Source organism: Microtus oregoni, unplaced genomic scaffold (genome assembly GCF_018167655.1).
Source record: "Microtus oregoni isolate MIOR12 unplaced genomic scaffold, Mior012 000002F_ref0000024, whole genome shotgun sequence".
Classification (NCBI taxonomy): Eukaryota; Metazoa; Chordata; class Mammalia; order Rodentia; family Cricetidae; genus Microtus; species Microtus oregoni.
The window spans coordinates 85085166-85106322 of NW_024543061.1; the positions used below are offsets into that span (position 1 = coordinate 85085166).

General features: G+C 41.1%; 1 protein-coding gene across 2 annotated transcripts in view; it reads right to left on the reverse strand.

Annotated features, from left to right (window-relative positions):
* Lmntd1 (lamin tail domain containing 1) overlaps positions 1–21157 on the reverse strand; it is a 66373-nt gene that overhangs the window by 35344 nt on the left and 9872 nt on the right. For both annotated transcript variants that reach the window (XM_041643748.1, XM_041643755.1), the window contains exons 4-5: positions 12846–13032; positions 10895–11014 (exon numbers count right to left, since the gene is read on the reverse strand). In XM_041643748.1, coding sequence (XP_041499682.1) covers positions 10895–11014; positions 12846–13032 — 307 coding nt within the window. The remainder of the gene's footprint in view (positions 1–10894; positions 11015–12845; positions 13033–21157) is intronic.

Consider the following 21157-nt stretch of genomic DNA (forward strand, 5'->3'; position numbering starts at 1 on the left):
GCAAATTTTACTGCTTTGTTTTCACTAATACAATGGATTAGTAAATTTATATTTACTAATACAATGAATTACATCATACAAGGTTTATATGATTATGGGGATACCTTAATTTGCTTGTTACTAGGCTTCAGTTTTCTTTTCCATATTCTATCATTAAGGAAGAATATGGCACTCCTAAGAACGATTGAATCTTTACATACTAATAATGAACAGAAGAATATGGCACTCCTAAGAACAATTGAATCTTTGCGTACTAATAATGAACAGAAAAATATGGCACTCCTAAGAACAATAGAATCTTTACAAACTAATAATGAACAGAAGAATATGGCACTCCTAAGAATGATAGAATCTTTACGAACTAATAATGAACAACTAATTGAAAGGATTAAAATTATTGAAAATCAGAGGTTATCTGAAAAAGTGGATACTATGACAGACAAAATTGATTCCATATCCAAGGGTATTAGAAAGTTACCTGAAAGAGTTCAGGCTGTTGAATTTGACCTTCAGACTTTATCACTAAGTTTTGATAAGGTAACAGAAAGAATGTACCTCCAAGATGTGAATCTACATAATATACAAGAAAAGTTTAAGGAGGACATGTTATCTTTGAAGGAAAAAATTAAAGCTTTGGAATCACAGGTGCAGAATGGGGACCAAAAAATTGATACCTCAGTGAAATCACTGGAAATATATACAGGTCAGGAGATTCAGGATTTAAGAGAGACAATGATAAAAAGATTTGAAAAGATTGGAGAAATTATTGCAGCTGGTGAACAGAGTAAGGAGGCACAAGGACAGGATACAATGCCACCACCAGCTATTAGAACTGGCTTACCCAGGGTTCTAGCGTCATACCCTATACTTAATTCTGACAAAGCGTCAACTTCTAAAGGCTCAAAGGGAGTCAGAGAAGCTAGATGGACACCAATAGCAATGAATGATCTGAAAGAAATTAAGCAAGCTGTTGTTAATTTTGGCTTGCACAATGCATATGTAAAGGAAATGATAAGGACTTGGGCTTCTAATGCTAGAGCTACCCCCCATGATTTCCATCAGTTAGTGTCTGCAGTTTTAGATAATGGACCTTCCTTGATGTTTGGAATTTATTTCAGAGAAGAATCCAAACATATGGAACAGCAAGGAAGAGCAAAAGGTATTGAGGTTTCCCAAGATCAAATTCTTGGTGCAGGAGAATATGCTGATCCACAGGTCCAAGCTCTTTATGACGATGAAGTACTGTGTCTGTGTCACCAAGCAGCTTTAAATGCTTGGAATAGGATACAAGATCCAGCAAAAAGGGTTGAATCATATACCAGAATTAGGCAGGGACAGAGAGAACCCTTTATTGACTTTTTGCAAAGATTAATTAAGGCTCTGGACATAGGGGTAACAGACCCAGAATCTAGACGAATACTTCTTGAATCTCTAGCTTTTGAGAATGCAAACATAGAATGCAAAAAGATAATTGGGCCTTTAAAGTCTAGATCAGCACCTATGGATGAATGGATTCAGCATACGATGAATGTTGAGACGTTTAGCTATAATGATGAATCTTGGGTAGGAGAAGTGATTTCCAAAGCAATGAGGAGACATCAAACTGCCAGGTGTTTTAATTGTGGTAAATTAGGACATTTGCAAAGGGATTGCAGGCAAAGAATTTCTAGGAATAATATCTCTTCTGGGAATGACAAAAATAGGAGACCTTGGCCTTCAGGTATTATGTAGGAGATGCGGTAAAGGTAGGCATTGGTCCAACGAATGTAGGTCAACAACAGACAGATGGGGCAATCCGAAATCATCGGGAAAGTCCTTGGGGGGCCTCTCGCAGGCCCCCAAGCCAACAGTGGCCCAGTCATTCCCAATCACAGTGGAGAACGTGCCTCAACAAGAAAATTAAAAGCTCCAATTTCTGCTGTAAAAAGTAATACTGGTCTAAATGATGAATTACACATGGAGGATGAGTCAAAAAACCCAGTAGGACAGAGTGAACGTATATTTTGGCAGACTTCTATTAATGATCAAAGACCAAAGCTAAGAGTCTGTATAAATGGCACTTTTATTGAAGGCTTATTAGACACAGGTGCGGATGTAAGTATCATTACCCCAGAATCTTGGCATCCGAATTGGCCTCTTCAAGAGGTAGATGTTCAGTTCCTAGGAATTGGAACCCTATCTCGTGTAAAACAAAGCACAAGATGGGTTGAATGCATAGGGCCCGAAGGGCAAATAGGAAGACTAAGGCCATATATAGCCAATATTGCAATAAATTTACGGGGCTGTGACCTGCTACAGCAATGGAATACCCAGATTAACATTCCTGTATTTCCAGGAACTCATAATTCTGGGAAGGATATGATGAGGTATTATGGAAAACGGTCACCAGACATTCAGGCTGTACAAGAACATACAGCAAATACCAAACCTTTAGAGGTACCAACAGCCCTACCTTTAAAATGGCTAACTGAGAAGCCAATATGGATCAAACAATGGCCCCTAGCTGAAGATAAACTACAGGCATTGGAACAGCTGGTGCAAGAGCAACTAGATGCTCACCATATTGAAGAATCAACCAGCCCTTGGAATTCTCCTGTGTTTGTTGTAAAAAAGAAATCTGGTAAATGGAGAATGGCGACAGATCTAAGAGCTGTCAACAAAGTAATTCAACCTATGAGCCCACTACAATCTGGAATTCCTTTGCCTTCTCTGTTACCAAAAGGATGGCCTCTTATAGTTATTGATTTGAAAGATTGTTTTTTCACTATACCATTACAAGAAAAGGATAGTGAAAAATTTGCCTTCACAGTGCCTACTTATAATAATTCTTAGCCTAATAGGAGATATCAATGGACTGTCCTCCCACAGGGTATGCTCAATAATCCTACACTGTGCCAATATTTTGTAAGTAAGCCATTGGAAATAATTCGTAAACAATTCCCCAAGTCCATAATTTATCATTACATGGATGACATCTTGTTATCTGATTCAAATAAAGATACTTTAGAAAGGATGTTTGAAGAAGTAAAGAAAGTCTTGCCTAGGTGGGGATTACAAATTGCCCCTGAAAAGATTCAAAGAGGAAACTCTATTAATTACCTAGGTTACAGAATTGGGTTAGAGAAAATTAAAACGCAAAAGGCACAAATTAGGAGAGACCGGTTAAAGACTCTTAATGACTTCCAAAGATTGTTAGGAGACATTTCCAGTCTACGACCAGCTGTTGGGATAACACCTGATCTAATAGTTCATTTAAACAAAACCTTAGATGGTGATAAAGATTTGAATAGTCCAAGAAAACTGACAGCTGAAGCAGAAAAGGAACTGACAATGATTGAGGAAAAATTACAGGAGGCACATGTGGATAGGGTGAACCCAAATCTTAGCTGCATCCTAGTCATATTGCCTTCCAGAATTTCTCCTACAGGGATTCTAATGCAGAGGGAAGATGTTATTTTAGAGTGGATATTTATACCTAATAAACCAAGTAAAAAATTAAAAACTTATGTGGAAAAAGTCTCTGAATTAATTATAAAAGGTAAGCTGAGACTTCGTCAACTAGCAGGTATAGACCCAGCAGAAATTATAGTGCCTTTTACTACTGAAGAAATAAAAAAGTTATGGGAAGACAATGAACCGTGGCAAAGAGCTTGTGCTAATTTTTTGGGAGAAATTAATAGCAACTATCCCAAAAGTGGTAGACTTAACCTCATAAAAAGAACTTCTTGGATTCTTCCCAGAATTGTACGTGATGCTCCAATAACTGGAGCCCGTATGTTCTATACTGATGCAAATAAATCAGGGAAAGCAGGTTACAAGTCAGATGAATTGAGTAAGGTGGAACAAAGCCCTTATAATTCTGTCCAGAAGGCAGAATTATATGCCATTCTTATGGTGCTAAGGGATTTTAAAGAACCTCTTAATATAGTTACAGATTCACAATATGCAGAAAGAGTTGTCTTGCATATTGGAACCGCTGAATTTATACCAGATGATACAGAGTTGACTTCATTGTTTATCCAGGTACAAGACATAATCAGGAACAGGCTTTGTCCGATGTACATAACACACATCCGGTCCCATACAGGTCTGCCTGGTCCTCTAGCCCAAGGCAACGCTGAGATTGATCAATTATTGATTGGAAGTGTGTTGCAGGCCTCAGAATTTCATAAGAAGCATCGTGTCAATAGTAAAGGCCTAAAGAAAGAATTTTCCATTACTTGGCAACAAGCTAAGGACATTATAAAGAGATGTCCTACTTGTTCTTTCTATAATCAAACACCGTTGCCTGCAGGGAGTAACCCAAAGGGTACTAAGAGAAATGAAATCTGGCAGATGGATGTGTTCCACTTTATGGAATTTGGTAAATTAAAATATGTACACCACACCATAGACACGTATTCAGGTTTTCAATGGGCAACTGCCCTGAGCTCAGAAAAGGCTGATTCAGTAATCACACATTTATTGGAAGTTATGGCCATCATGGGTATACCTGCACAAATAAAGACAGATAATGGTCCAGCATATGTATCTAAGAAAATGAAACGCTTTTTTGATTATTATAATATAAAACACATTACAGGTATACCAAATAATCCTACAGGTCAGGCAGTTATAGAAAGATCAAATCGTACTATAAAGGATATGCTGAAAAAACAGAAAGGGACCGAAAATACCCCCAGAAATAGATTACATAATGCTTTATTAACCTTGAATTTTCTTAACGCTAATGAGAAAGGAACGACAGCAGCAGAGAGACATTGGATAATGGAAAAGTCTGCTGAACTAAATCAACCGATTTATTGCAAAGATGTGCTGACCTCTCAATGGAAGCCAGGAGATGTGCTACGTTGGGGAAGGGGTTTTGCTCTTGTTTCCACAGGAGAAGAAAAAATGTGGATACCATCAAAATTAATAAAGTTTCGATTTGAAGAGGAGAAACCTCTTGGAAAGGAGAAATGACAATTTATCCACAATGATGATATTCATACAGGTGGTAAGAAAAACATATAGAATGGGGGCAGGGTTCTGTTCTTATCTCCACAGGAAAACACTCATCTTTGAAAAATTCAAGGGACCCTGGATGTTTGGATACTGACAGATGGAAAAATACCTGCCCAATAGGAAATATCAAGAAAACTGAATGAGTTGTGTAAGTAAAATATATTAAACCATATTTCTAAATTTATAAAGCTGGTTTTGAAGTTGGACTCTGGCTCAGTCCCTCTCCAATTCCAAGCCTGTTAGTAAGAGAAAAACCTAGAGTTTCTGGAGTTTCTGTCCCATGTCAAGAGCCATGATATGGGACAGAAAGAAATATGGGTTTAGAAAACATCTTTGCTTTTCTTCATATCTATCATACTTTTCATTGAATATATCTATCATTCCTTTCAGTGAATATATGTATATATGTCTATATGATTAATGTTTAAGTTTTTCACAATGAACAATGAGTTTTTCCTGAAGTGACATTTGAAGTTTCCAGGAAGAAGATGGGGCCCCATAACAACAACTCCACCTGGTTGATATGACGTCATGATACTGATAGCGCTACTACAAGACCTGCTTTGGGTACCAGCTGCACAAGACAGTTCCAACTTGGTTAGCTGAAATGGTGCACATCTTATACAACATTTTGGCCAGACCTGCACAAAATACTCAGAGACTATTAGCAATTTTAAAAGACATTGATCTTGAAATTTAACCATCATTTTACTTTCACAGGATCCCCCAGAAAGAACGTCGCCCCCATGACAGCTGGAAGTAATTCTAGAGGACGACGTCCCCTCTCCCAGTAAAGTTTGCCCTTGCATTTAGGGACATCATTTAGGGGTTGATTATAATTAGTATACGATTGAGGGTTGGGGGAGGAATTTTATAAGCTCAGGGATCATTTTGAAAAAAAGAGGGATGATGGGATAATTGATTTGTAATTGTGAGTTACTGTTTTTAGACAAATATATTGGTATAGATTCTTGTATATTGATACAAAGTTAAATTATATTGACTATTGTATGCATGCATGTTTCTACCTCTGTTTAAAACATTTTTATGTATTGACATATATTGTATATATATAAATATATAGTATATATTTACCATATTGCAGTGTACATTTCTACCTCTGATTAAGATACTTATATAATGTTTGTGTATTGATATATATTTACCTACTGCAATGTATATTTGTACATTGTTTATATTTGGAGGTCATTGTCCTCATTTGTTTCACAGTCGTTTATTGTCTTAGTCTTTAAGTTAGATAGATATTGAGAATTATATAGACTAATAGTCATCTAAGTTTGTCATTTATAATAGACTAATCAGGTTCTTTAGATATATAGAGATTATACTCAGTATAGATAGATAATCTTCAACTTCTTCAAAGAGCTGTAGAAAATGGCCTTTAATCTAACTCAGAGTTTTGTGGTAGTGAGACACAATTGCTCCTGGCAACACCACTCTATTCCCGAGAGAATGTTGAGCACCAAAGACACTCCACCTGGAGCCTTCTTTTTGGCAGAACTGGCCTTGGGGCAAAGAAATGCCCATACCTCAACCACTGACAAAGATACAGAGCATGCATCAATGGATAAAACAGGGCTGTCATATCCTGCCAAGACAGGGTAAGATAGTTTTGAAAAGTTGCTTGCCTTTGAAAATGGTATGTCAGTTATGTTAGGCCTTAGCCAAAGTTGGTTGCTTCAATGCTGCAAACGTGACTTTGGGTGATTGCCCAGGTAGCCAGTTGTCTCTGTGATTTGTTGCATGTTTTGGAAGTTGTTTTACTGAACTTCCTAATTACCCAGGTAACATTATTTCCCTTCTCAGATCTTTGATGGGGTTGAAGACTATATAAATCTAGTTACTTTCTCTCATGACTTGGCCAAGTTATTTATTATACAAGACCTAAGCTAGTTAGAATAGGATATTTGTACTTATTGTATATAATTTCATAGTAGGTTTAGAACTCTCTTATTTAAACAAAAGAGGGAGGTGTTGCGGGAGGTCTTCCCACTCCTCCAGTCTATCACCGCTGAGATACCAGCCCATTGGGGCGTCGTCTCTCTCCCTTTAAAAAAGCAGCCACTTCCCTCTTCTCTCTCTCTTCACTTCCTGCTCTGCTGGCGACTACACTCCTTTCCTGGTTGCGCAGAGGGCTGTAGCCTGGGACAGTGATCTGCAATTTTTTTCCCTTTTAAATAAATACCACCCTATTAATCATAATCCCAAATTGGTGTGGCACTGTTTGTGACTTACGCCTTCAGAGGATTACTTTTTTCCTGATTTCTTTCTCAGCCTTTTATCATTTGTGTGTGAGAGGGTCGGTGATTTTTTTTTTTTTTGAGCTAAGCTTGTACCCAGTCACTTCACTCAAGGTGTTTATCAGCTGTAGCAGTTCCCTTTTTGGGATCACTTTTGTATACTATCATATGCAAATAGTGATACTTTGACTTCTTTTACAATTTGTAACCCTTTGATCTTCTTTTGTTGTCTGATTGCTCTAGCTAGAAATTCAAGTACTATATTGAATAAATATGAAGAGAGTAGACAGCCTTGTCATTCTTGATTTCAGTGGGATCACTTTGAGTTTCTCTCCATTTAGTTTGATGTTAGTTGTTGGGTTGCTGTATATTGTTTTTATTATATTTAGGTATTTTCTTTGTATCTCTGATCTCTCTAAGATTTTTATCATGAAGGGTTTTTGGGTTATATCAAAGGATTTTTCAGCATCTCATGAGATGATCATGTGGTTTTTTTTTCTTTTAGTTTGTTTATAAGTGGATTACATTGCCAGATTTTCATGTGTTCAACCATCCCTGCATCTCTGGAGTGAAGCCCACTTGATGATGGTGGGTGATCTTTTTGATGTGCTCTTGGATGCAGTTTGCCAGTTAATTTGTTGAGAATTTCTGCATCTGTGTTCAGGAGGGAAATTGGTCTGTAATTTTCCTTCTTTGTTGAGTCTTTGTGTGGTTGGGTATTAGGGCGACTATGGCCTCATAGATTTTGGCAATGTTCCTTATGTTTCTATGTTGTGGAATAATTTGAGGTGTACTAGTTTTTAGCTCTTCTTTGAAAGTCTGGTAGAATTCTGTGTAGACAAAGGTTTCTATACTATCTGGTCCTGTAGCTGTTCAGTTCCAAATAAACACACAGAGGCTTATATTAATTATAAAATGATTGGTCTATTAGCTTAGGATTTCTTTCGTTTTTTTTTTTTTTTTTTTTTAGTTTTTAGTTTTTCGAGACAGGGTTTCTCTGTAGCTTTGGAGCCTGTCCTGGCACTAGCTCTTGTAGACCAGGCTGCCCTCGAACTCACAGAGATCCGCCTGCCTCTGCCTCCCGAGTGCTGGGATTAAAGGCGTGCGCCACCACCGCCTGGCTAGCTTAGGATTTCTTATTAACTAACTTTTACATCTTATATTAACCCATAATTCTTGTCTGTGTCAGCCACATGGCTTGGTACCGTTTACCAGTGAGGCATTCTCATCTTGCTTCCTCTGCGACTAGGTGATGGCTACAGACTGAGCTTTTCCTCATCCAAGATTTCCCCTATTCTGGTTACCCTGCCTATACTTCCTGCCTGGCTACTGGCCAATCAGTCTTTTATTAAACCCAAACAAGTGACAAATCTTTACAGGGTACAAGACCATTGTCCCACAGCAATTCTGTCCTGAAACCATCTGGTCCTGGGGTTGTCTTGGTTGGGAGACTTTTAATGACTGCTTCTATTTTCTTAGAGGTTATAGGTCTATTTAAATTGTTTATCTGATCTTGGTTTAATTTTGGTATGTAGATTTATCAAGAAATTTGTTCATCTCTTTTAGATTTTCCAATTTTTTGGAGTATGCCCTAATGATTGTCTGGACTTCCTCAGTGTCTGCTGTTATGTCCCCTTTTCATTTCTGTTTTGTTAATTTGGATATTCTGTCCCTGACTTTTATTTAGTTTGGATAAGGGTTTGTCTATCTTGTTTATTTTCTCAAAGAACCAACTCTTTGTTTCATTGGTTCTTTGTATTGTTCTCTTTTTTTTCTATTTTATTGATTTTAGCCCTCAGTTTATTTCCTGTTGTCTACTCCTCTTGGGTGAGTTTGCTTCTTTTTGTTCTAGAGCTTTCAGGTGTGATTTTAAATTGCTAGTATGAAATTTCTTTAAATTCTTTATTAGGCACTTGGTGCTATCAACTTTTCTCTTAACACTGCTTTTATTGTATCCCATAAGTATGGGAATGTTCTGCATTGGCTTTTACTGAATTCTAGGAAATCATTAATTTTTTCTTCCTTGACCCTATGGTAATTCAGTTGAGTGTTGTTCGGTTTCCATAAGTTTGTAGGCTTTCTGAAGTTTGTGCTATTGTTGAACTAAGACTTTAAGCCATGGTGAGCCAATAAGATACGGTGGTTATTCCAATTTTTTTGTATCTTTTAAGATTTGCTTTGTGGTTAAGTATGTGGTCAATTTTGGAGAATGTTCCATGAGGTTCTGAGAAGAAGGTGTATGCTTCATCTCTTTTGATAATTTTGGTTTGAAGTCTATTTTGTTGGATATTAGGATTGTTACACCAGCTTGCTTCTTTGGTCCATTTAATTGGCTAAGCATCAGTCTTAATCTGAGGCATTTGATTGGCTAATCATAAATCTTAATCTGAGGCATTTGATTGGCTAATCATTAGTCTTAATCTAGGGAATTTGATTGGTCGACCATCAGCCTCAGTCTGTGTTTCGCTGATGATATCTCAGGAGAATGAGTAAGTCACCTAGATTACATACCCTTACGTTTACAGTCAGAGACAATTGTTAGAAGTTCCCAGTCCTAAGCTCATCAAAGGGCAGGAGAGATAACTCAGCAGGGAAGATTGCTGCTCTTCTAGAGGACCCGGGTTCAGTCTCCAGCACCTACACCAGATGGTTCACAACCACCTGTAACTTCAATCTAGAAACTATAACCCGCTCTGTGGGTACACACATACACATCACAGCACTAACTCAAACACACACCATACACATACCATACAACACATACTCATAGACCACATACACAGCACAGATTCACATACACAGAACACATTCACATACATAGCACACACACACCTACACACACACAGAAAAACACACACACACACTAAAATCTTTAAAAACTCACTCTAGCCTGTTCTACATGCAGAGTGACCCAGTATGGCCATGCAATGAAGGAAGAAGGAAACTCATATCCTGATCAACACAGTGTGGGGGCTAGTGCTTCTGCAGCATAGTAAATTTGTCTTGGAATAAGAAGGCAAGAATTTTAGAAAAATCTGAAGACCAGTTTTGAAAAACAAATAGTACTTGACTGTCATAAGGAGGGATATGGTTAAATCCCACAGGTATGTCCGTGGGTTACTAACTATGCTAGAATCATACCAAGGAAAGCGTAAAAGTATCAAGCATTGGGAAAGAATCACAGATTTTAACATATCCAGTTGTAGTCTGTATAAAAGACAGTCATTTCAAATTAAGAGTATAAGCCCTTCCATTAGCTTAAGCACCTCCTGAGTGCAGAGATCAAGACTTTGTGTTACAATTCTTGTGCGAGTTCAGCCTGGAGAATAGGCGAGAATCTCAAGAAATAATTTGCATAAACTGACCAGAGAATGCTGTATCCATTTCCTTCCTTATCCCACACTTCCAGATAGCATCAAAAACAAAACCCACTCCCGACTCTGAATCTGTAGCAGCCTTTATAACACAGGACACCACAGCTCTGCTGGCTAGCTGTGAGCACAGAGGGGAGGGACAGCTGCGGAATTTGAGGGGACTCTAGTTATGCTTTGCAGGAAGTGAGAGCAACAGAGCAGAAGGGGAACATGTGGGCTGGCTGCCAGGTAACAACCTTTGACCCCGACACTTACCTCACCGTTGGGTTTGCACAGGATCGTTGTGCAGTCAGGACTGGATCGGAACCTGTTCTGTTCCTTCCAAACAAAGTCTGTTGGTGGCTCGGGCTTTGCTTCTGCTGCTGCTGCCCATACCTTTGAGAAAGCAGTTTGTTGCTGACAAGTGCCACTGGGGTTCCACTTAGATCCATAGATGTCACACCGTTATTAATCTTTCTGAACAGATAAGGTTTTCAGTGTCATTAAAGATGAGAAAGGTCTCCCTGCATTTGCCTGGGCTGGGCTCCAGGGCACACGGGATCCTTGTGTCATGGCCTCCTGCGGGTCCAGACTATCTGTGCTTATAAGTTATTTTAAAATATAATGGAACACAAACAGTGACTGAGCACAGTTTAAACAACTGTCCAGTCCATGGCCTGTGGGCTGCGAGTGACCCAGGATAGCTACAAAGGCAGCCCAACTGCACATTGTAAACTTACTGAGGTATCTTTAAGGGTTTGTTTTGTTTTGTAACTTGATTGTATTGTTGTCCAATGTGAACTTTGTAGAAGACAACGTCTTATCACAATGTCATGCAAAACAAAGATGATATACTCCTATACCCTACTGCCAAGGACTGGACACCCCAGGCTCAGAGAGACATGGGCCGAGTGAAGAACTGACTTAGCATCTGCTCTCTGGGCCAATAATCTCTTGGCTTGTGTTTTAAGAACGTGTTCTCTTAGTGTAGGAACTTAGGATGTAGCTAGTGGACAAGACAAACTAAGACTGTATACTAAACTGGAGAATGGTGTAGAGATTAAAGTGTGGGATCTATTGGTCCCACCATAAATCACAAACATCACAGTACAAAGTCCAAGTGTCCAAGAGGCCGCTGTGCCAAGTCACAGGCTGGAGAGGGGTTTTCTCTTTACACACCGGGCTCTGATATTCTCAGCTCACAATGTGCCCAGCTCACTCTTCTTCGCTCCTGGTATCCCCCAGCTCACCTTATTATTATCTCATGGTACCCTTGCTCATGGGGTTCAGCTCAAGGTGGTCCTGGCTCATAGCTTTCCCTAGCTCCTGATATTCCTTGCTGATATTCCCAGCACACTAATATAGTTTCAGCTCACAGCATCCTCAGCTCACCATAATCTTAGATCCTGGCATTCTCAGTTCACAATGTTCTCAGCTTCTGGTGGTCCCAGATCATGATATTTCAAACTGATCATATTTACCAGATCTCAGAACTCTCAGCTCCTGGAATTCTCACATCATCATATTCCCAGCCTACGGTGTTCCTAGCTCATTATATCCCCAGCTCATGATATTCCACCTCACTCTATTTTAGGAAATGTGATTCCCAGCTCTTGTTTTTCCCCAGATCACCGTATTCTCAAATCCTGGTCAAATCTTGAGATTTCCAGCACATGGTTCTCCTAACTCACTGTATTTCTAGCTCCCAGGGCTCCTAACTCACAGCTTTCCCAGGTCATGGTATTCCCAGCTCAGCTTGTTCTCAGCTCCTGGGATTCCTACATTCTTAATCCACTGTATCTTCTAGACACGGGACTTCCATTCCAAGGTATTCTGGGCCCAAGGAATTCTCACTAACTATATTCTCAGGTCATGGGGGTTCTAGCTTAAAGCATTTCCAGTTCCTGATACTCTCAGCTCATGGTGTTCTCAGCTCAGGGTTTTCCCAGGACATTGTATCTCTACATGGTATCCAATGTACACTGTTCTCACATCATTGTGTTTTTGGCTCCTGGTGTTCCCAGTTCACAGTGTTTCCAGCTCATGGTGTTCCCAGCTCATGGTGTCCCCACCTCATGGTGTCCCCACCTCATGGTGTCCCCACCTCATGGTGTCCCCAGCTCATGGTGTCCCCAGCTCACGGTATTCCCAGCTCACAGTGTTCATAGCTGATGGTGATTCTAGGTCATGTTACTCCAAATTTATGATGGCTCCAGCTCATACTTACTGTCACCGTGGAACTGGCCTGCATAGTGACGTTGTGGGGGAATCGGTACAGGGAAACTGCGTGCCCGTTCACATTCTGTTGGAGAATGTGGTTTCCAATCTCCACTTCTTTGTCTTCAGAAGAGTTAACAAGCCGCACGAACAATCCCTTGATGTTTACATCAGCTATTTTGATGTCTTCGAGAGAACTAAAATATAAGATATAGAAGGTAGGTTTGGGTAGAAAGGTCTTTGGTACATAGTAAGAACTCGGTAATACAGTGCCTGCCTATAATCTCAGCACTCAGAAGAGCAGCAGGAGAATCACAAGTTCAAGGTCAGTCTAGTCTAGGCAGCAAGCTCCAACCTAGCTAAGGCATCATGAGAGCCCCAAAATGAAATAAAGCCCAGATAATGAATGGAGAGGCTATAGATGGTACGTGCAGATTTTTTTAATGATTTACTTTTATTTTGTGTGTATGGGTGTTTTGCTTGCATGCATGTCTGTGCAGTACACGTGTGTAGTATTCAGCCACTGGGACATGTGGACTAGAGTCACAGACAATAGTGAGCTGCCATGTAGGTGGGGGAAACTGAACCTGGTGCCTCTGGAAGGGCAGCCAGTGCTCTTAACCACTGAGCCATCTCTCCAGCCCCCGAACTTGTGTATTTAGCAACCTAAGAAAACAGTCTTGACCTATTAGAGCAGTAATAATATCCATTTGACATAAAACAAAGGAAACCCAAGATGTGCTCAGGTGCCCAGTGTTACAGGAAAACGTGGTTACAGCTTGCTCTGTGTCTTGCTCTCAAGAGAAGCCACCATGACACCAAACACTCAAAAGGAAATCAAGGGGCTGGAGAGATGGCTCACTGGCTAAGAGCACTCTCTGGCCTTTCAGAGGGCCTGGGTTTGGTTTCCAGAACACACAAGATAACTCCCAACCTCTGGTAACTCCAGTTCGGGGATCTGATGCCCTCTCCTGGCCCCAAGGACATCACACGCATGTGGTATAGTCATACATGCAGGCACTCACACATATGCATAAAAAAGTAAGTCTTAAACTACGGACACCAAAAGTTAAAGCACAGAGCTGTTTCTTGATAAAGTGACCATGAGGATGAACAGCCACTGTGAGTTCAAAATAATTCTGGAATGCGACATTATACACACACAATGGCGTTTTTTGCCTCTAATTTTATCTAGACTGTAGTATGTTACAGAGCCTGTGTTACTATGGACACATCTGCATTTTTCAGAGTGTCGCCTGCAACACGCCTGAAGGTCATGACTGGCTGGTAGTGTGTTAGAAACAGCACCCACATTTCTCAGCTGATTATAATAATTCAAGTTGTTCACATATCAGTCATTTGACAAAAACATATTTGCATTGCTTTATCTCTCTATTTTCCCTCATTTTCTTATCTATATGCCAAATTTAAAAAGTTATTGCATACATGTGTATGAATTTGCTTGTTCATATGTGGGAGGCCCACGTGTTTGCACATGCTCATGAGTGTGCGTGTGGAGGCATGAGTTTGATGTGGGCTGTTTTCCTCGATCACTCTGCCCTTATCCCCTCGAGGCAGCAGCTCTTGCTGAATGCAGAGATGGCTCTTTTAGCTGGTCTGGCTAGCCTCGCCCGGAGGTCTCCTGTCTTCCCTTTCTGAGCACTGAGGTTGCAGGAAGCCACTAAGCCTAAGCAGCTTCTACACAACTTTTGGGGACAACTACTCACAAGTCCCTAATGGTACCTCTGAGCTCATCCTTCTGACCAGCTGTGAACTGAACTGAACCACTGCCTAAAACTGGCCTGATGTCCCTCTCTTTTCTTTTTTTTTAAAATATTTATTTATTTATTATGTATACAATATTCTGTCTGTGTATATGCCTGCAGGCCAGAAGAGGGCACCAGACCTCATTACAGATGGTTGTGAGCCACCATGTGGTTGCTGGGAATTGAACTCAGGACCTTTGGAAGAGCAGGCAATGCTCTTAACCTCTGAGCCATCTCTCCAGCCCCCCTCTCTTCTCTTCATGATGTCTCATGCCCGCATTCTCCTGCTTCCCCCGTTTGTTTGTCTGGGTGGCCACCATCCTTAGCAGGCCCTCATCTCTGTGTGACACGGTCACAGCACCCCAACAGGTTTCTCCAGTTCTTCCCCCTTCAAATGCTCTCCCTTTAGCTTCCAGAACAATCTTTGTGCAGTCCCAGTCTGACAGTGCCACATTCCTACCGGAAACTCTGTGACTTCCTTTCAGAGACCAAACCACTTCCTACCTCAGACTTGGCCTGCGGCCATAGAGAATTCCTTGAGAAAGCATAATCCCTGTGGCTGCACACGTCTCTCAGGGCCAACACAAGGCTGGTCCTGCCTCCTGCTGCCCACATCCTTGCCAGCCCTTCCATTAAGAACAATTAACTTTTTCAGTACCACGATTACAAAATGTGTCATGATTTCAATGCGCTCGCCCCTGACCTGGCCACTTGGTTTTCCTTTTTGGCAAACTACGTTTAATACCATTTTATTCACCTTTCTATCAGTTATTTTGCATTTTCATAACTGATTGATAGTATAATGTTTAATCTATGCACACACATCCCCAAGGCAGAGGCCACAGCTCTCTCTCAAATCAGTTCAGGGACTGTATGAGCTAATCTTCGCGGCTGTGCTATGAAGTCACACATGCTGTCCCTGCTGGTTGCAGCAAGGGCCTGGACACTGAGAGGGTCTATCTGCTCTATTGACGGGGCTTCCAGCCTGTGCCTGGGATGAACAACCAGCTCACACTGCTTTGCAGTATTTACTTTTTTCCTTTTGTGATAATTCTTCCCTTATTTTCTTTCTTCAGTGTTGTGCTAGCTGCGTTTAAACTGTTGTGGTAGCCTAATGTACCCACCTTTCACCCCGAGGCCTGTGACTATGCTCTTGAAAAACAGGAGAGGTTCTGCAGCCGCAAAAGTGTAGGTTGTAAGAAAGAGACTACCCTAGCTTTTTAACAGGCCCCCAATCCAATGAGTCCTTAAAGTTCAGGGAGTAACTCCAAGTGAGCAGCAGGGACGACCTGAGCACACTGCTGCTGGTGGCTGCAGGGCCTGTGTGTGAACACTGAGGACTCCATGATGATGCTCGGCCAGGAAGTGGGACCCCAGTCCCCAAACCGGAGGAACTGCATTTGGCTAAGTCTGAAAGAACTTGATCCCAGGTTCTCAGCCAGGACCTTAGATTAAAACTAAGAACTTGATCCCAGGTTCTCCCCCGAGCTCAGCTGTCTGATACCTGGCTGTGACTTTGTAAAACTCTAACAATAAAAGTCAGGCAAACCAACCCAGTCTTATACCTACAGAATTCTAGTGAGGGCCAGCAAGATGGCTCAGCAGGTAAAGGCCCTTGCTGTCAAGCCTGCTGACCTGAGTTCTATGCTTGGAATCACACGGTGGCAGGAGACACAGGAACCCCCGGTCGTTCTTTAGTTTCTACATGCGTGTGCTCGCTCCCTCTGCCCACCCTCTCTCTCACACACAGATAACAAACTATGTTCAAAGAGAGGTGCTCTTCCGCTTATTTTAAGTCAGGAAGCTGGTGGCAACAGAATAAAACTAACACACACACACTTGTATGATTTAGGAGCACCAAGTCAGAACCGCTGCCTATCTGGCCTGCAGGTTTCATCCCAATGCTCTTCTTGAAGACTTATTTCAGTGTCCCTTGTCACTGTCTCCTCCTCCTCCTCTTCTTCCTCACAGTAAATCAGCTGTGCGGCAATGTTTTCGCTGTGTCTTTGAAGATATTTAAGCATGCTCTTTCAGAAGTCTTTACAATGGACCTGTGTTGGCTGGCTTCTTTCTATATGTGCTGTGAGTTGGCAACAGTCGTTGAATCTTTGGCTTGTTGTCTTTAGTGCTTTGGGAGAAATTGTCTGTTCCTGGGTGTTGCAGGAGGTCCTCCCACTCCTCCAGCCTATCACCGCTGAGATACTAGCCCATTGGGGCGTGGTCTCTTTCCCTTTAAAAAAGTGGCCACTTCCCTCTCCTCTCTCTCTTCACTTCCTGCTCCGCTGGCGACTAGACTCCTTTCCTGGTTGCGTAGAGGGCTGTTGCCTGGGACAGTGATCTGTAAGTTTTTTCCCCTTTAAATAAATACCACCCAAATAATCATAACCCCAAATTGGTGTGGCATTGTTTGTGACTTATGCCTTCACCTGGGAAAATAGTTCATCCACATATTTGTTCTGTTTCCTCCTTACTCTTCCGTAACCACAGCCATAATGAGATTTTTACATTTTATTTATTTGACTACATTTATTCATGTGTGTGTAAGCATGCGTGTGTGTGTGTGTGTGTGTGTGTGCATACATACAGGTGCTGCTGGTGTGTGTGTACATACATGCAGGTGCTGCTGGTGTGTCTGTGTGTGTACATACATGCAGGTGCTGCTGGTGTGTGTCTGTGTATGTGTACATACATGCAGGTGCTGCTGGTGTGTGTGTACATACATGCAGGTGTTGCTGGTGTGTGTATGTGTGTGTGTACATACATGAAGGTGCTGCTGGTGTGTGTGTGTACATACATGCAGGTCCTGCTATAAGTATGTAAAGTCAGAGAACAGTTTATGGAGTTGGTTCTCCCTCCATCATAGGCACCCCTGAAATCAAACTCTCAAACCCACTTTTATTTTTTATAGAACACATTTTTTTTCTTTTCAGATTTCCTTTGTCTTACCTCATAATGGTCTCTATGTGACCTTTGTTCTAAAGCATGATATAGGATGGTCATCTGTCTATGTGTTACTTTCATTGGTTAATAAACAGATTGCCTTGGCCTTTTAATAGGGCAGAAAATTAGGTGGGTGGAGTAGACAGAACAAAATGCTGGGAGGAAGAAGGCAGTGAGGCAGACACCATGCCTCTCCTCTCCGAGATGGACGTAGGCTAAAATCTTCCTGGTAAGTCACGACATCGTGGTGCTACACACATTAATAGAAATGGGTTAAGCAAGATGTGAGAGTTAGCCAAGAAGAGGCTAGATATAATGTGCCAGGCAGTGTTTAAATGAATACAGTTTGTGTGTTGTTATTTCTGGGGCTAAGCAAACCGTGTGGGAGCCAAGGGGGACAAAAAGCAGGCCTGCTCGCATCATCACTACAAATGGCGCCCAATGTGATGGACTAAATCCACTTAAAAACCTGAGAGGACTTAAAAAGGAGAGAAAGAGAGTTTAACACAGCTTTTTGCTGTTTGTTAGGATGTGCCGTAGAGAGATTTTCTGTTTCAGCAATAGCGACAGAAAAAAAAAGCTGTGGGGGTTCCTGGGCTGTGTCGCCAGTGCAAACTCTGGCTTTAAAGCATTTCAATGGCTTTTATGAGACTAGATGTTTGTGTGCCAAGCAGACCCTCATGTACAGAATGGTGCCCAACGTGGATAACTACATCCACAGAAAGCCTGAGAAAGCTTGGGAAAGAATAGAGTAAAGCATGTTTTCCTGGTAGCTGCAACTTCTGGGGTCTGCTCTGCTTGCTAGAGGCAAGCAAGCGCTCTCATCTAAGAGAAGCTTCCTGATTCAGCTTTAGCTGCAAAACACTGCAGCTCTTCTAAGAGGTCCTGCCACAAAACATTTAAAGGGTGTTGATGAAAAGCCGAATGCATGCTTTTCGGTTTTCAGCCATAACAGGAAAAAAATCTGCATCATTTTAAAATGCCGGCTTTCTGGGCTGTCCTTCCTGAACAAACTGACTCAGGCAGTCTGACTGAGTGTGGTCTGTGAGTAGAATGCTGCAGCTTGCTTGCTGGCAGGGACCTTGACACACCATAGAGTTGTGGCAATAAAAAATGGCTACAGCCGGTACCTCTGCCATAAAGCTGGAAAGCTAAGGAATGGACTGGATCCAGTCATCAAAGCCATGGCTTTAATCCTCTCCATAAAGACTCATGTGGTCAGAAAAAGAGGATATACAGTAAAGAGAGATTCAAAGAGAAAAAAAACCATTTAGAGAAATGGTTTACAGTGTGTTTAAAAATATATGCAGGCTTGAAAAAAAAGTTAAAGTTCTTAAAGTAAAGAAAGAAAGAGAGTAGTTGGGTGTGGTGGTACACACCTTTAATCCCAATGCTTGGGAGGCAGAGAGGGTTGGATCTCTGTGAGTTCAAGGACAGCCTGGTCTACAGAGTTATTCCAGGACAAAGATATACAGAGAACCTGCCTCAAAAAGTAAAAATAAAAGAAGCAGAGGTTAAAATAAAGGCACATAAAGATGGAAAATCCACAGAGAATCTTGATACTGTATGCTATTATGCTCTCTTTGAATTGTTTGAATGCTGAGGAAGGAGCAACAGCTGCTAAACAATATTTGTTTACAAATGCTGCTGAACTAATCCAAGATAGATATTTTGAAAATACTTTGACTTCAAAATTTGGATCTAAGATTATGATGCTTTGGAAAAGTTCTTCTTTTGTTTTCACAGAGGATGAAACCCTGTGGATTGCTTCTATCCCAATGTGGTATGATAGACCACGTCCTCCTGAAAGGTTGCTGTGAACACCCTCAAAAATTATTTCACTCAACTGCTGACTGAGATGAACCTGGCATACAGGTTACACCATAAAAGACCTGAATAACAGCACCCCCATACAGCAGGAAGCAGTTTGGAGAGAAAAAACTGCGTCCATGTTCCCAAATATTGTTTATAAATGATCTTTTACACTTAAAGAGGGATATGATATAGATATGAATAATTTGCATTGGTATGGATTTAAGGTCAATTTTGTTGTATGTATATGTATTTCTAATATTGATTAAGGTATTGTGATTGTGTAGTTCATTTTTAAAATGTAATGTATAATTAGGAAATATAGATTGTTAATGGATAATGATCAATAATAGTCAAGTTTGTAGTCATGTTAGTTAGATTTTCTAGATATATAGAGATATATTTCAGTTAAATAGGCATTCTTCATATTTTTCAAAGACTACAGAATATGGCATTTTAAATGTTTTAATAACTTAGGGCTTTTCATGACAATGAGACACGTCTGCTGCTGACAGCACCAGCTACTTCAAGAGAATGGGCATTGAAGAGGCTCCTTATGGAGTTGGTTAGCCATTTGGGCAAGAAACTGCTCTTGCCTGGACTGTTGCATAAATTGGACACAGAGAACCCACAGAGAGAGGACTGCTGAACTTGCCTAAAGGTGAGATGACTCTTTGGGGTTCCTGACTCATGAAAGAGTCTGCGAAACATTCTGCAGGACACAGCAGATAGTGACTGAACTGTCTTTAAAATTTCCTGCTTCATGGAAATGTCTGCTGGATACTATGGGCCTGTAGGCTGAAGATGGATGCCCCAACAGTACAAAAGAATTTTGGGTGACTGTCCAGGCAGTGAGATGTCTCTGTGATTTCTAGAGTTTTGGAAGTTGCTTATTTCTTGTTTACTTAGGTAATATTATATAGGTTGACCCTTTTTTGTAGCATATATAAACAAGTAGATGTAGTTGCTTTTTAAGAATCATGCATGGCCAAGTGAAGCTTTATTATTGTCCTAAACTTTGTGTTTATGCACATAAATAAGACAAATTTGCTTGTCTGGAACAAGCTGTTGTTCATGGCAGGGAACTTGATTCAGCCTCCTTCTGACACGAGACCAAATGCTACAGAGAAATGCTTCACACGGCTGTGGAAATTCCGAGGCCGCTGCTAATCTGATGCCACAGCCTTTGTAGATGTCCCTTCTCTTCCCTGAAAAGTCTGCATTTGTCTTTACTGGGACAGTTGCCTTGAGACCTCTGCTTGTGATCTTCAGTGGGATGAGCTGGAGGCTGATGTGCTGTCTTCCTGTCTGCAGCTTTTGCACGCATTTGATTTGTAAGGACCTTGAGAAGATCCAAGGCTATGTCACCAGGAAATGAATGACACCTGTTTTCCTTAAACATGGCCCTGTGTAGTGTCAGGTTGCTGACTGTGCTTTCTGGCTTCCAAGTTTGTTGCTCAGTGACTTGCTGTCCATTCTGCTGACTGTGACAGTCTCAACAATGTTACAAGTGGCATCTGAGTTAGTAATAGGGAGTGTATGGGATGGGGCCGTACTTCCTGGTGCAGAGGGGAGAGACTTCCACCAGGTAGGGTGATGTGCTCAGTCTGATTGGGAGTCTTCTGGTGACAGGAGGACCTCTGTAGTCCATGCACCAATCACAGCCAGAGCCCATCTCAGCCCTGAGCTTGCCCCTTCTGACTCTAGACTACAGAATGAGGAAATCCCTTGGGAGAACTACTCAGCTTTAGTAGTCAATATGACACAGTGAAGGTCATCTGAGCGCAAAGCCTTGATCAGACTG